The following is a 15,886-nucleotide window of genomic DNA, read 5'->3' on the forward strand; positions in this document are numbered from 1 at the left end:
GGATTTTCCTGGGAAGCTGTGAGAGGCTGTGAGGAAGCTCAGAGAAAAGAATAAGAAACAATTCTTATCTCCACTTGCTACACCTGGTTTTGGGCACATGTAGAATGTGTTATGAAAAAGATAGTTTCTTAATTGGACACTAAATGGTGTTTGAAGAGATTGGCCAATTAAGTCAAAGCTGTATCAGACCGTTTGTAAGAGTTACAAGCTTCTTAATAATACAGTATAATAAAACAATTAACCAACCTTCTGCAATCACAGAGCCAATATTAATTATTACCCAACTAAGAGCCTCTGATGACACATCAGACCCTCCCCCTGTCCAGCAGGACAATCCTGGTGTACCCCAAAGCCCAGGGGAGCTGTGGGGAGCTCAATGCACAATCCTGGTGCATCCCAAAGCCCAGGGGAGCTCCATACACAATCCTGGTGCATCCCAAAGCCCAGGGGAGCTCCATACACAATCCTGGTGCATCCCAAAGCCCAGGGGAGCTGTGGGGAACTGAAAACACAATCCTGGTGCATTCCCAAAGTCCAGGGGAGCTCAATCCACAATCGTGGTGCATCCCAAAGCCCAGGGGAGCTGTGGGAAGCTCAGTCCACAATCCTGGTGCATCCCAAAGCCCAGGGCAGCGGTGCCAGCCCTGCCCCCAGCCCAGCTGCCCCCCAGGGTACCTTTGTCCAGGACGGGCCCGAAGATGGCCAGGCTGTCGTCGATGGTGGTGCAGTTCCAGCGGCGGCCCCGGAACTGGTGCTGGCACTCCTGGATGCCCAGCTTCACCCCCTCGGCCACGCTGGGCATGATCTCGATGTAGTTGCGGCAGAAGCGGAGCTGCTTGGGCACCAGGCCGGGGATGGAGCCGCAGAGGATGGGCTGGGAGCCCAGGGAGCTGTACTGCTGGCCCAGGGCCAGGGACCTGCAGGGACAGGGACAGGGACAGGGGCTGCAGTCTCATCACAGAGAGCAGCAGGCACAAGTTCCTAAGGGTTTCCCTTAGGGAAAAGCAGTGAGAAACTCACAGAAGAGGAGAAAACAATTCTTATTTCTGTTTACTGCTCCCGTTGTTTGGCACATGCGGAATGTGTTATGGGGATTGCTTACCCAAAGTGATTTGTTAATTGGACACCAGTGGAAGTTGTTTTCATTCCGTGGCTAACTGAGTCAAAAGCTGTGTCCTGACTGTCTCAGTGATGGGTTTTTTTAGTATTCCTTGGTATAGTATCTCTTTAGTGTGTAATTTAGGATAGTACAGCTTAATAAAGCAATTGTTCAGCCTTCTAAATCATGGAGTCAGAACACACCATTCCTTACATTAGGGTCACCCTACGTCAACAGGGGACAGTGTCAGGGCTGGGGAACACCCCCATGCCTGGCCATGCCCTGTCCTGGTGCTGCTAATCACCCCAACCCTGCCCCAGTGTCCCCAGGGCTGTGGGAAGTGGATTTGTAGGGAATTCTCCAAGCCTGGCAGAAGGCTCACACAGTGTGCATCTGTGTGCAAACCTGGAGATGAGGAATGCTGACTTGGAAATGCCATGGAACAGGACAGACATTGCTGAGAGAGAAATGGAGTTGAAACTGATGCCTTGAGAAGGCTGGCCTAGAACAGAGCTAAAGAATAAAGCAAGGATTTATTAAAAGGATCTCCTCAATGGATCCACCTTGGGCAGCACAAGAGCCCAGCCAGGGCTGCACCCCAGGCGAACCCAAAATGGTCACAAAATGCCCCATTGGCCACGGGGTCTCTCACTTTTATAAGCTCTGCTCCATTTGCACATTGGAGTTCATTGTCCAGTGACAGCTCCAGCCCATGCAGTCCCATCCTTGTTTTTCTCTCTCCATTCCACGCTGTTTGTGCTCCTGGGCCTGAGATCTGGATCATTTGTCCTTGGTCCCCAGCTAGAGCAGGAATTGTTTTGTCTCCCTGCTCTGTGAACAGAGCTCACCATCCCCAGATCTACACACTAAAGCAGCACAGAACCTGAAAAATATAAAAGCTAAAACCTGAGGCACCAAAACAAGTTTCAAAAAACACCCTTGCAAATAACACTGGATACTTTGGAGAAACAGAACTGTGAAAGATGCATTGTAGTGTGGCAAAAGCTCATAGGCCAAGAAACACAATATATTGAAATTAGGAGATTGCTGGCTTCTGATTGTGATGGCGTTAATTATAACATCTGTATTGTCTCACCCTTCCCATGAGACTGAAAATGGAATAAAAGTTTTTAAAACACCTCTCAGTTACCCCATCTCTGGGTCAGGGAAGGGCTTAGTCCAACACAGGGGGAGTTTGATGAGCCAAGAGCTCGGGGGACAAAGTTCTGAAGCCCAGGGATTCCTGAGAGAGCAGAACTCTGCTGACAGCCCTGGCGTGGGAAAGGCTTTCCCAGCCGGGTACACCCCTGGTCTAGGGGGGCTCAGAGGGACCCAGCTCTGCATGGAGCCACCCTGGGTACTCCAGAGCACCTGAGAACCCCTCAAGAAGCTGGAGGACCTGCCAGGACCTGCCAGGGAATGCACTCAGGGCAGCAGCTCCTGGAGCCTGGGGAATACCCTGGGATCTCTCAGCTGTCAGAACTGACATGAGAGCTTCTCAGCTGTGGCCGAGGTGGAAAGTGCCCTGACACGGCACATGGAGGGATGGGGGAGTCAGGAAGAGGCTCTCCTTGTGGACAGACTGGCAGAGGATGGATTATTTTCACTCTGAGTGTTTAATCCCACTCTAATCCAGCGTCTAAATCCACTTTTCTAACAATTTAGCCTGACGTAATTGTTAGAAAGATTGTACATTTTCCTTACTGGAGCCTCCAGCACACCTGGAGATGCAGGAGGAGATCCAGGAGTGCTGCACAGAGGGTGCTGCTGGTCATGGTGGCTCCTGCTCTTCTTGAACTCCTCCAGAGCCAGGGCCAGCTGCACTCCTTGAGAGCTCCCAGGAACTCCAGTGAAGCTCCTTGAAACCACAACTGCAGAATCCCAGGATGGTCTGGGTTGGGAAAGGACCTTAAAGCCCATCCAGCTCCACCCTGCCATGGCAGGGACACCTTCCACTGTCCCAGGGTGCTCCAAGCCCTGTCCAACCTGGCCTTGGACACCTCCAGGGATGGAGCAGCCACAGCTGCTCTGGGCAGGAGCTGTTGGTTACAAACATTGTCCTGCTTGGCTCCCTGACACCAAATCAATGCCTCAGTTGATCCATGAGGTTCTCACAGCACTGGGGAAGCTGGGAACCAGCAGGGAAAGCCAGCTCACAGCTGGGATCCTGTTTGCCACTGCTCACCTGCTGCCTTTGGGCAAACCTGCCTCTGCCTGGAGGGGGTTTTCTTGCACAGTTTTGAGATGAATTTGGTGTTTTCCAGTTTTGGCCAATGTTTCTGCTCCGAGCAGTGGCCCTGGTGCCTCCTGGCAGTGCTGGCCTGGAGACACGGGGTTGGGAGCAGCAGTTTCCATCCTGGCTCCTTCTCTGTCTCACACCTGCTGTAATATTCACCTATTTTGATTCTGGAGCTGTGCTGGCTGCAGCCCTTTGTGGGCAGGGGAACACACAAATTCTTGGGATTGCCTGAAGATCAAGAGCAGCAGCAGGGAAAGTTTTGCAAGTCAAAGCATGCAATGGATGTTCACATCTGAGAGGGGAAATGTCAAGTCTTGACTGAATGTGGAGAACAGACCAAACCTGACAGAATTCCAATGAGGAGAGGGACTGGATACCAGCTTTTCACCCAGGAATCTCCCTCTGAACGTGTCTGGAGGTTGGAGCTTTTCCGTAGAGGGGACACCTGTGTCACCACAGACTCCCCACCCAGCTCTGCAGTCCTTGGGGGTCAGTAAAACAGACTAAAAATTCCTTTTTTAAAAGGAGGTTCAGCTGCCTGAGCATTAGAGGCTGAGGGCCCAGCCAAGGGGGAGGGCAGGAATGGGATGTGGGGTTTGAATGTTTAACTCTCCTGGAAAGTCTCCATGGATTTTACAGCCCAGTGTGACCCCTGGGAGCAGAGAGCTCTTTTTCCACTTGGTGTGCTGGAAAATGACCTCGTTAAAGAGTGTGTATGAACTGTGTGATCTGAACAACATTTAGCACCAACAAGGCCGGATTCTGTCCCATTAAACTCCCCCCTTAATGTAGTCACTACAGGCCATAACCCTTTTAAAAGGCAAAAGTCTAGAAATCATCACTTATAACGTATTGTAATTAGGAAATAGTTGGCTTCTGATTGTGATGGTGTGAATTATAACATCTGTATTGTCTCACCCTTCCCATGGGACTGAAAATGGAATAAAAGCTTTTTAAACACCTCTCAGTAGCCCCATCTCTGGGTCAGGAAAGGGCTTGGTCAAACAGGTAACCTGCTGCATTTGCAGGTTATTTCCTGCAATAACCAACCCCCCGATGTCCCCAGGGTGGGGATCCCCTCCTGTCCCCTGGGGGATCCAGCCCTGTCCCAGGATGTTGCTGTCAGAGCGCTGGCACAGGGGGGTGAGTCCCGCAGAGATGGTGCCACAGGGAGCTGAGGGGACAACGAGGGACGGAGGGAGGGAGGGAGGGATAGATGGATGGATGATGGATGGATGGATGGATGGATGGATGGATGGATGGATGATGGATGGATGGATGGATGATGGATGGATGGATGGGTGATGGATGGATGGATGATGGATGGATGGATGGATGGATGATGGATGGATGGATGGATGGATGATGGATGGATGGATGATGGATGGATGGATGGATGATGGATGATGGATGGATGGATGGATGATGGATGGATGATGGATGATGGATGGATGGATGGATGATGGATGATGGATGGATGGATGGATGGATGGATGGATGGATGGATGATGGATGGATGGATGATGGATGGATGGATGATGGATGGATGATGGATGGATGGATGGATGATGGATGATGGATGGATGGATGATGGATGGATGGATGGATGGATGGATGATGGATGGATGGATGGATGATGGATGATGGATGGATGGATGATGGATGGATGATGGATGGATGGATGGATGGATGGATGGATGATGGATGGATGGATGGATGGATGGATGATGGATGGATGGATGGATGGATGGATGATGGATGGATGGATGGATGGATGGGTGGATGATGGATGGATGGATGGATGGATGGATGGATGATGGATGATGGATGATGGATGATGGATGGATGGATGGATGGATGGATGGATGATGGATGGATGGATGGATGGATGGATGATGGATGGATGATGGATGGATGGATGGATGGATGGATGGATGATGATGGATGGATGGATGGATGGATGGATGATGGATGGATGGATGGATGGATGGATGGATGGATGGATAGACAGATGGATGATGGATGGATGATGGATGGATGGATGGATGGATGATGGATGGATGATGGATGGATGATGGATGGATGGATGATGGATGGATGATGGATGGATATGGATGGATGATGGATGGATATGGATGGATGATGGATGGATATGGATGGATGGAGGGATAGAGGGATGGAGGGATTGAGAGATGGCAGGGAGGCAGGAAGAGGCTCTCCCTGTGGACAGGCTGGCAGAGGATGGATTATTTTCCCTCTGAGTCTAATCCCAGGGAGACTGAAAGGGAAGGAGGTTCAAGGGTGCAGTGATGCAGCAGAAAGGGGAAGCCAGAACAGGGAAAATCCAGGGTGAAGCATCAAGGGGAGTGTTGGGAGGAGGCTGCCCTGCTCAGTGTGAGTGTTTGCACTCAGGCAATAATAGCCTGCATTTTATGTATTTCTCATTGTGCTTTTGTCATTAAAAAAATTGCCAAAGGACAGCCAGTACTGACAGATCATCCTCCCAAAGAGGAGCATCTGGTTGTGCTTTATCTTCTTCCTGTACTCTAAAAAAAGTCACTGTGAGATGGGGTTTCCCTGATTCCCTTTAAAAATGCCCCCAGATCCTTCAGATTTAATGAAACTTAGGGGCAAAGAGGGGAGAACATCACTCAGGCCCCAAGCATTTGTTCAAGGTTTGTATCACCGGGTGGTTTCTTAACTGAAAGTAGGAGTCACATGTGCTTGGTTGGGGCAGATTTTTGTGTCTAAACCCCAAATGCGTTTTCTCCAATATCCCAGTGACCTACCCAATAATTGGTGCCACTTTTGCCATCTCCAGGTCCCGAGTGCTGCTGACAATCGCTGCTGCTCACGTGGCAGGAGGGTGCTCAAGAACCCCAAAATCTCAGTGTGGGCTGAGTCTCCCACGCTGAGCAGCCCCAGGACCCTCCTGCCCTGAGCATTTTGGGGTGGGGATGAGCACAGGGCAGGCGAGAGAGGAATCCCACTGTGCCAAGGACATGCAAAGCAGGGAGGTGTCCTGAGCTGGGACAGTCATTCTGGGGCAGGGCTATCTCCTGAAGCTGCTGCCAGGCACAGGGGATTTGGGAACCAGGGGTTTTCCCCACTGAAGGTTGGTCTGCTCTGCCTGTGGGTTGACACTCTTGTTCCCTCTCTCGTGTTCAGGACCCATCTTCTGTAAGAAGAACTGACTTCCTGCTCTGTTAGAGTTCTAGATACTAAAAATTTTACACTTTCCATAATAACAAACTCTAACTCCCAAGAAAACACTTCATTTAACCTAAAGCCGTGGAAAAGGCTTCCAGAATTAATTGATAACACTCAAATTACAAGTGTGTAGTTAATTTAAAAGTGGGTAATATCACAAAGTAAAAAACCTAGAGTTTGAGGTTTTAAAATATAGTAATATAGATATGAAACAAAATAGAAGTTTTAAACCAAAAACTAATCCTTCTTCTTTACCTTCTTCTTCCTTCTTCTTCATGAATTTAAGTAGTATTTTGTAATTAAACAAAGAAGTCTGCATTCTGGACTTCGAGTAATTGGTTATTAGGTTAAAAATAAAAATAATTTAAGTTGAGCTGCCAGCCAGAAAAAGCCATCGTGACCCCCTGGCACTGAACAAAGCCCAGGAAATGCTGGCAGAGGAGCCTGGTGAGGTGTCTGGGGATGTGAGCCACAGCCTGGGCACAAATGTCACCTCTCCGGGAGGAGGCAGGACATGGCACAGCCCTGGAGCTGCTGCAGGCTGAGCCTCCGTGGCATCTCCAGGGGAATGCAGCCGCCCCCTCACACTCAGCAGAGGAAAATGAGACATCCAGGGGCAGGAGGACAGCGTGGTGTGGATGAAATTGGATTCCTCAGCCCTGGGTTTTCCCACAGCTTCCCTCCTGGATGTGTTCAGGGCAGTTCTGTTGTCCTGTTTCCCCCGTGGGGCTGGGGCTGTCTCACCCAGGCACTGCTGCAGGAGCTGGGGTGGGTTAAGCCTCCTCCTTGTTGTAAGTGGGATGTTAAACACAGGCAGGGGACAAAGGAGCAACAGCAGCGAGCTGAGGCAGTGGCTTATGCTGACAGTTTGATCAGTCTATTGGAAAGACTTCTGAGAGATGGTTCAGTTACAGTGGGAAGAAGGGGAAGATTAAGACTTTGTGTCCAGCAGAAGAGGGCAGGACAATAGCTGGTGAGTGGGAATTCAGACCAGGGGGGTGCAAAGGCACAAATCTCAAAGCAAAAGACCAGTGCCCAACACTTGTTGCAGATTCTCTTACACTGAGTGTCCCCAAATCCAGCCCGTGCTGAAAAGAGCTGCTGTGGCTGAAAAGAGCTGCTGGAGCCAGACAAAGTGAACTGCTCACCCTCAGGGGTCACACTGCCCTGCCTGGCTTGTTTTTTTCCTGCCCCCTGTGCCCATGAGGAGGGAGAGCCCACTCAGTGGGTGTTGTGCCAGCAGAGGAGGATGGCACAGGAGCTGTTGTGCAAGGGGGGGATCAATATTGTCAACATTCCTGAATATATCAATGTTCTCTGGCTAAAGCTAACGTCCTCCAGCAGCTTTGGCATGGGCAGGGCACAGGAGTTCTGCACACCACGAGTCCAAGGCAACTCAAATTTCAAATAATAACTGTGATAACTGCAAGGCACACAGGGATCCCAGGCTCCCTCGTGGTGGAGGAAGGACAGAGGTTCCCTGTTGTATTTAGGGAGTTTTTGATGTAGGGAATGATTGGTATTTGATTTTAAAATAAATAACTATATTTTATTTATTATAAAATAAATATACCGATCATTGTATATGATTGTTTTATTAAAATTGTTTTTATAATATTATTGTTTTATTATAATATTATAATATTATTATATATGTTTCTAATATTATTTTATTATAGTTGTTTTATTTAAATTATATTATATTTATATTATATTGTAATTATATTAAAGATTTATTGTATTATATTATAATATAATATTATTATATTATATATTATTATATTATATTATATTATATTATATTATATTATATTATATTATATTATATTATATTATATTATATATATAAAAGAAAAAATTGAGGTTGTTTGAGATAGGATATAACTTCAATTTAATTGGTTAAGGAAATAAAATAACTTTTACTGGTGTTCAATTAACTAAATAATTTTAGGCAAAGAATTTTAGGTAAAGAATTTTCTTAACGCATTTTACATGTATAAAAATAAAAGGAGTAGTGAGTAGAGATAAGAATTGTTTTCTCTTCTTCTTTTTGTGCTTCTCTAGGAAAAAACTTGTGAGAGAGAATTATGTCTGTCTGTTCAGAGACTAAGAATGCCCCAGTTCCCCAGATGGGCCGTGCTGACCCCTCCAGTGCAATGGCTCATGGTGCTGCAGGGCTCCTTGAACCCACAGGCACTGAGGAAAATCCCTCTGTCCCCTGCTGATTTTTTCCCCTACTGCTCTATTCCTTTGTGACCCAAACAAGCTTTGTAAAGAAATCGGCTTTAAACCTGTCCCAGGTGCTCTGACTGCAGCTCATGTGGCAGAAACACCCAGAGACTGCAAACCCCAGAAACACCCAGAGTCTGCAAACCCCAGAAACATCCACAGTCTGCAAACCCCAGAAACACCCAGAGTCTGCAAACCCCAGAAACATCCACAGTCTGCAAACCCCAGAAACACCCAGAGTCTGCAAACCCCAGAAACATCCACAGTCTGCAAACCCCAGAAACACCCAGAGTCTGCAAACCCCAGAAACATCCACAGTCTGCAAACCCCAGAAACACCCAGAGACTGCCAACCCCAGAAACACCCAGAGTCTGCAAACCCCAGAAACATCCACAGTCTGCAAACCCCAGAAACACCCAGAGACTGCCAACCCCAGAAACATCCACAGTCTGCAAACCCCAGAAACACCCAGACTCTGCAAACCCCAGAGACACCCAGAGACTGCCAACCCCAAAAACACCCAGAGTCTGCAAACCCCAGAAACACCCAGAGACTGCAAACCCCAGAGACCTGGGGGCTGCTCCAAGCCCCGCCTGAGGCTGCTCCCCTCCATGCCCTGCTCTTTCCATCCTCTTGGCACCTTTCTCACAGTCTCTCCTGGGTTTTGAGTCCTGATGGCTCAGGAGCAGAAACTAATTCTGCTCCAGAGCCCTCCTGTACCTCAGGCTTCCCCAGAACTCCAAGTTCAGTGTCCCTGGGCCAAACTTGGCTCATTTCATTGCCCTTTCACAGGTTTCCTGCCCACCCTTTGCCTCCCACCCATCCCCACCAGAGGTAATTTGCTCTGCAGACACAGCCCTGGTTTGGCCATTCCAGAGCTGCACCATGAGAATAGAGAACCATGGAATTCCAGGATGGTTTGGGTTGGAAGGGTCCCTAAAGCCCACCCAGTCCCATGCCCTGCCACACCTTCCACTGTCCCAGGTGGAAACCCCAGCCAGCCTGGCCTTGGACACTGCCAGGGATCCAGGGGCAGCCACAGCTGCTCTGGGCACCCTCACAGCCAGGAATTCCTTCCCAATATCCAACCAAACCATTCCTGTCTCTCCATGCCAGCTGCAGCTTGCCCTGCTCACTCTGCTTGCCCTCCTGCTCTCAGATTTTTCCCAGTTGGAAAGCCCTTTGAGGAGATTGAGTGTCTCAGATCAGGACCTTGGTGGTCTCCTCTGGTTTCACAGAGCCCATGTGGAGCCAGGAGTGCTGCCTGAGAAGGGCCCTGGCTCCTGTGAGAGCTGTCCAGGCATCTGTCTGTGCTGGAGCTCACCACAGCCCTGCTGTGCTCTAGATCTCAGAAAGATCCATGGATTTTTGTATTTTTTTTCCTGTCAGAGAAGCCCACATTCATTTCTCACAGGTAGATGGAGATCCCTAGGCACAACAACTGACAAAGTACTGTGGTAAAATTACATCCTTGGCAGGGAACAGGGGTAACCTGTGCTAAATCCTAAATCCCTGCAGCTTTCTTTTTCTTTTTTTTTTTTTTGGAGAGAGGAGGGTCTTAACTAAAAGGAAAGAAATGCCTGATCCCCAGGAATGTTCCTTGTTGCACAAATAAAACTCCTTCTCTGGTCACACGGTGTGACTCAGTGGCCAACATCAGTTCTCCAGAAATGGATTGGTTCTTGCAGGGACCTGGCACCAAGAAGCACAAGAGGTGCTCTGCTTGTGGCTGGAAAACTGAGTTTGGTCTCAAAGTCCTGACAGTTAAAGAAATAATGAAATTCAGAGGCTTGTGTGGAGCACAGAATGAAGATCAAGATACTGGCTGGTTGTTAAATGAGCTGAGCACAGGAATCTCAATCACAGCATAATTAGGAGATAATCCCCTCCCCTCCCTGCCACCAGCTGGCTTTGGAGGCAGAGTGAGGATCACAGAACCACAGACTGGTTTGGGTTGAAGGACTCTAAAGATCATCTTCTTCCACCCCTGCCATGGGCAGGGACATTTCACTGGACCAGGTGGGTCCAAGCCCCATCCAACCTGGCCTTGGACACCTCCATGAACCTCGTGAACCTCAAGAAAAGCAATTTCAAGGCCTTGAGCCAGGGCTGGGACAGCCCCATGCAGCAGGACAGACTGGAGCTGACTCAGTTTGCAGAAAAGGACTTGAGGATCCTGGTGGCCAACAGCTGGAACAGCTGGAGGATCTGTTGTGTCCATGCAGCAAAAAAAGTCAGCTGCATCCTGAGGCTGCTTTGGCAAGACTGGAAAATCAAGGGATGTCATTTTCCCCCCCTATTCAGCACCTGAGAGAGCACAGGTGGGTTCCCATGTCCAGTCTGGGGCTCTCTGGGATGGGCAGGTCATGGGCACAGAGGTGGGAGTGCAGAGGAGACCAGCACGGTGCTCAGGGGGCTGCTCTGGGCAGGCTCTCGTGGTGAGAGACCAGCAGATGACCCCGGAGATCAGATGAACCTAAATGATTGTTCTGTGACACCCTAAATCAGTGAGCAGTGGCCCAGGGGGTGGCTGTGTGCTCAGGGATGGGGCTTTACTGCAAACTCTGGCTGTGCTGGCTCCTCCTCCAGCCAGCAGACAACAGGCACCCCTGGGAGCTCACTTCCCATATTTCCATGGGAAAAGCCATGGAAAGTCTCTCTGAGCCTGGAGAGACCCACCCACATCAGTGCCTCATCCATCCACTGGCACTGAGAGGTGGCTCAGGGAAGCCCCCGCTGGGTGTCCTTGTTCTGGTCACTGTGCCCTGAGCTCCTCTCCCAGGCTCCCCTTGTCCCAAATGGAGAACATTTGCACTTTCAGGCCATGGTTCACTGTGAGTGTGGCAGAGCCTGAGGAGATTTCATCCTTGGAAACACATCCCAATTGGACCCCGCCTGGGGCTCCCTGCTCTGCCTGTCCCTGCTTTGAGCAGCATTGAGCTCTTTGATCTCCAGAGGTCACTTCCAACCTTGCCTGTCCCTTGATTCTGTGAATAAAATTCACTTCTTTGGCAACACACCTCGGATTTGGTGCTGAAGGACCCAAAGCATTTCTGTGGGGCTTTTAGGACAGATCTGCCTGAAACCATTCTGGGATCCATCAGGGCAGGACAGGGAGACACGTGGCAGGGTGGTGGTGGGGAAGAGTAGGAAGAGAAAAATGATGTCCTAGGTGAGTTCAGTGTCATTGTCACAAAGACAAGGGTTGTTGAAAACATTCCAACTTGCCTGCCTGGTTGAGCTTTCCAGCTGGGAGCTGGAATTGCCCTGACTCTGACCAGAGCCAGTGCCACTGCTTCCTTAGCTTTTACAAAGATGGGGCAACTGAGAGGCATTTTAAAAGATTTTACACCATTATCAGTCTCTATGAATAGTGAGACACAAGAGATGCAAAACTCAACACTGTTCTGTTAGAAGCTAACCTATTTCTTGGTTACAACACCTTATAAATGTTTTTTAGCCCATTAGCTTTTGCTACACAATGCTGCTATTACTTTTAGCACTAATCACTTACATTTTTTCTTCATATGGTCTTGTTACAATGTATCTTTCACATTCTAATTCTCTAAAATATCTGGTCTTTTTGTGAGGCCATATTTTGAAACTTGTTGAAACTTGTTTCTAGTTTGATCTCTCTCTCAGTAATGTCATCTGTATTTTATGGCCTTCCTAAGTCAGCACACCCTATCTCAGTGTTTACATACAAATATACAAAACTATATAAACTTCCTGTCAAGTTTAAAAAATTCTTTGCAAATGCATTTCCCACGCTTGGGCAGCTCCTCCTCTGTCAGAGTCTCCCCCAGGTCAGGGTGACCCCGAAAGGTGGAAAAGTCTCTGCTCCAACCCGTGCCTTCAAAGAAAGGCTCAATAGTTTTCAGTCGTCCGGTCTCAAGGTTGTTTATTGTAAGTTATCTAAAAGATTTTCTCCCTGAGCTGCCGAGGTCTGCAGCAGGTCAGCCAGAGGCACACTCTCCACCCCTGAGGCTGGTGCTATCTTTTATACTAAAAACTACGTGTACTATATTTACAATTCTGTTCCAATAGCTATCACCTATGTTAGACAGTCAGCTTCTATTCCAAACCAATCTAAAAGTGCCAACATCACCCAAATCATGGAGGCTAGGAAGAAGAAGGAAGAAAGACAAGGCATGCCCTGATTTCTCCATCTTGGAGCCTCAGACCCCCATGTACAACATCCAAACCCCTGTACAGAATCCAAACCCCCCCCCGTACAGCACTTAAAAACTTTTCCCTTCACCTTGTGATTGTCTCTACTATGCCACCTAAACTTGTGTGGCTTGTAATTCTTCATACAGAGCTGGTAATTTGCTCCATGGGCTAAGGTTGAAGCCCCACGTGTCTTTGGCTGCACACCAGGGTCGCAGAGCCCCCTGCCAGCGGCTCGGGCCATCCAGGACACCCAGAGGGGTCTCCTGGGCTCCAACACTCCTCCTCCCCACCTTTCCTTTCTCCCCTTTCTCTCCTGTGTCCTCCTTGGTCCGTACTGAGATGGGAATGATCACAAATCTCAAACTTCCCAACCTCCTGCTCGGTTTGTGGCAGAGTTTGGGGTCAGTCAGACCCACCTCGAGTTCTGTCGGGGAACCCCCTCTGTCCCCTCCTGGCATGGAGGAATTAGTCCTAGATTAGGTGGTTTATTCTGGTGAAAAACCAAATTGAATCTTGTGTAAACGTGATCTAGAATTAGTCCTGGATCAGGTGGTTTCTTGTGATGAAAAACCAAATTGAATCTTGTAGAAACCAGGTCTAGAGCCAGTCCTGGTGGTTTCTTGTGCTGAAAAATGAGGCTGCTTTACTACTGGGTGCTGTTACTCTCTTTCCATGGAGAGCAAAGCACTTGGAGTGGAAGGTTCTGGGCTCTGGAAAGGTGTGAGACACAAACTGCCATGAATAATGCAGGAAAGACTGAACCATGTGCCACACTGGCATGGAGGGGACAGAGGGGGCAGTGGGGGCAGTGGTCAGTGGGGACAGAGGGGGCAGAGGGGGCAGTGGTCAGTGGTGGCAGTGGTCAGTCAGAGGGGGCAGTGGTCAGAGGGAGGAGTGGGGATGGGATGGGGATGGGTCTGGGGAAAGGGATGGGAATGGAGCTGGGGATGGAGCTGGGGATGGGGTTGGGGATGGGATGGGGATGGGGCTGGGGAAAGGGATGGGAATAGAGCTTGGGCTGAGGATGTGGCTGGGAATGGAGCTGGGAACGGGGCTGGGGATGGGGCTGGGGATGGAGCTGGGAACGGGGCTGGGGATGGGGCTGGAGATGGGGCTGGGGATGGGGATGGGGCTGGGAACGGGGCTGGGGATGGGGCTGGAGATGGGGCTGGGGCTGGGGATGGGGCTGGAGATGGGGCTGGAGATGGGGCTGGGGCTGGGGATGGGGCTGGAGCCGCCTCTCCTCCGCAGGAAGGTGAATGAAGTTGCTGCCTAGGCACTGGGTGTGCCCAGACGCGGGTCCTGCATTGTTCCCCCCTCTGGATAGAAATGTTCTGCTCAGCAATGCCTGCTGAAAGCAGTGCCACTCTCAGCTTGGAAAACACAATCAACTGATTTGCCATGGGAGAGGATCTATTCTGCGGGGACTGTGATAATATTATCCGACCTGGAATTTACATAAATGCATATGATTTGCATATGCAAATGTAGGCTTCCAGGCTGTGACCACAATAAACACAGCGAGATTTCCAGTGCTGTAAAACCTTCCTTCCAAAGAGAGATGCTGGAGTTTGTTTGGGTCCTGGCAGGGCTGTGAGCGAGGCCACGCCACCTCGCTGCCACTGCCAGCCATTCCCAGCACCACTCACATTCCTTTCCTGCCTCCTTCCCAAAGCTGGCACTGGGGAGGGAAATGTGTCCTGCCAGGGACAGGGGACACTGGGACCAGAAAGAGCATCGGAAACCCAGGGAAGGAAGGAACAGCTCTCCACTGAGGCCAGTGAGGTCGCTGGTCATCTCCCACCGGCCAGCCAAGCCCTCCAGCCATGCCTCCAGTTTGGGGAGTCCCTTGGTGGTGGTGGGTGGCCTCAAGAAGTGGTTGGTGCCAACTGTGCCGAAATCACCCGGGGTGAATCACAGCTTGGCACTGGGAAGCAGCTTCCCAACATTCAAACGTTATGGAAAACGCCCTGTGGATGGGAATTGCCACATCCACTCAGCTCTGCCACAGCCTGGGGTGGGATCTAAGAGGGATGCCTGGGCTGCCTCTCTTTGGAGAGTCCTTCCCTGAGCCCTGAGACCAGGAGTGGAGTCCCCAGGCTGGTTCCACTCCCATGAACAGCCCGGGATTACCCCAGGAAGGAGGAGCCTGGCACGGAGGGGACAGAGGGGACAGAAGGGGCAGTGGTCAGTGGGGGCAGTGGTCAGTGGCAGCAGTGGTCAGTTGGGCTGCCCATCCTGGGCACTGGGGCTGAGACTGAGGTACCAGTTCAGTCTCAGCTGGAAGAACTGGATTGTAAAGTGTCTTGTGTCAGATCCAGAATGGAAAAACCAAATTGAGTCTTGTAGAAACCAGGTCTAGAACCAGTCCTGGTGGTTTCTCATCTGTGTCCCCTGGGCACTAAAGGCTGGTTTTCAACAACCTCCAGAGCCTCTGGGCATGTCCATGGTGGTGCTGCCCCCCTCTTGTCTGGCTCTTCCCAATCATCACAAAGGTGCCACTGCTCCCAAAAGGATGTGAAAATCACAGCCCCAACCCCAGCACACAAGGGAAGAGTCTCCTTTAGGGGTTTTCTCCTCCAAAGCTGTGCTCCTGAGCCTTGCACCACTGCTGGAGGCAAAGAGTCTCTTTTACATCCACTCCCAGCTCTTTTTACGTTCTCACTTCACCAGCAGCAGCAGCCTATGCCCCACCAAACCCACAGACAAGGACTTGGTGTCTGGAGATCTTATTTTTAGATTTGTAGGGGGAAAAAAATCAGCAAATTGAAAGGAAAAGTAAAAATATATAGAGAGCCATGGCTCGATGTTCTGAATAAACTCCCTGTCAGACAGACAACAGGTGAATTTCAGGAAAAAACTTATTAAAGAGGAGTTGGTTGTTACCAAACCTAATCAGGCCTGAGCAATAATCAGAATTTAAAAAGACAATTGAA

The 15,886-nt window shown here is 49.8% G+C and overlaps 1 protein-coding gene across 1 annotated transcript in view; it reads right to left on the reverse strand.

Annotated features, from left to right (window-relative positions):
* WNT3 (Wnt family member 3) overlaps positions 1-15,886 on the reverse strand; it is a 39,811-nt gene that overhangs the window by 14,329 nt on the left and 9,596 nt on the right. Inside the window, exon 2 of the mRNA XM_038162898.1 lies at positions 676-917. Within this exon, the coding sequence (XP_038018826.1) occupies positions 676-917 (242 nt within the window). The remainder of the gene's footprint in view (positions 1-675; positions 918-15,886) is intronic.

Source organism: Motacilla alba, chromosome 27 (assembly GCF_015832195.1).
Source record: "Motacilla alba alba isolate MOTALB_02 chromosome 27, Motacilla_alba_V1.0_pri, whole genome shotgun sequence".
Taxonomy (NCBI): domain Eukaryota; kingdom Metazoa; phylum Chordata; class Aves; order Passeriformes; family Motacillidae; genus Motacilla; species Motacilla alba.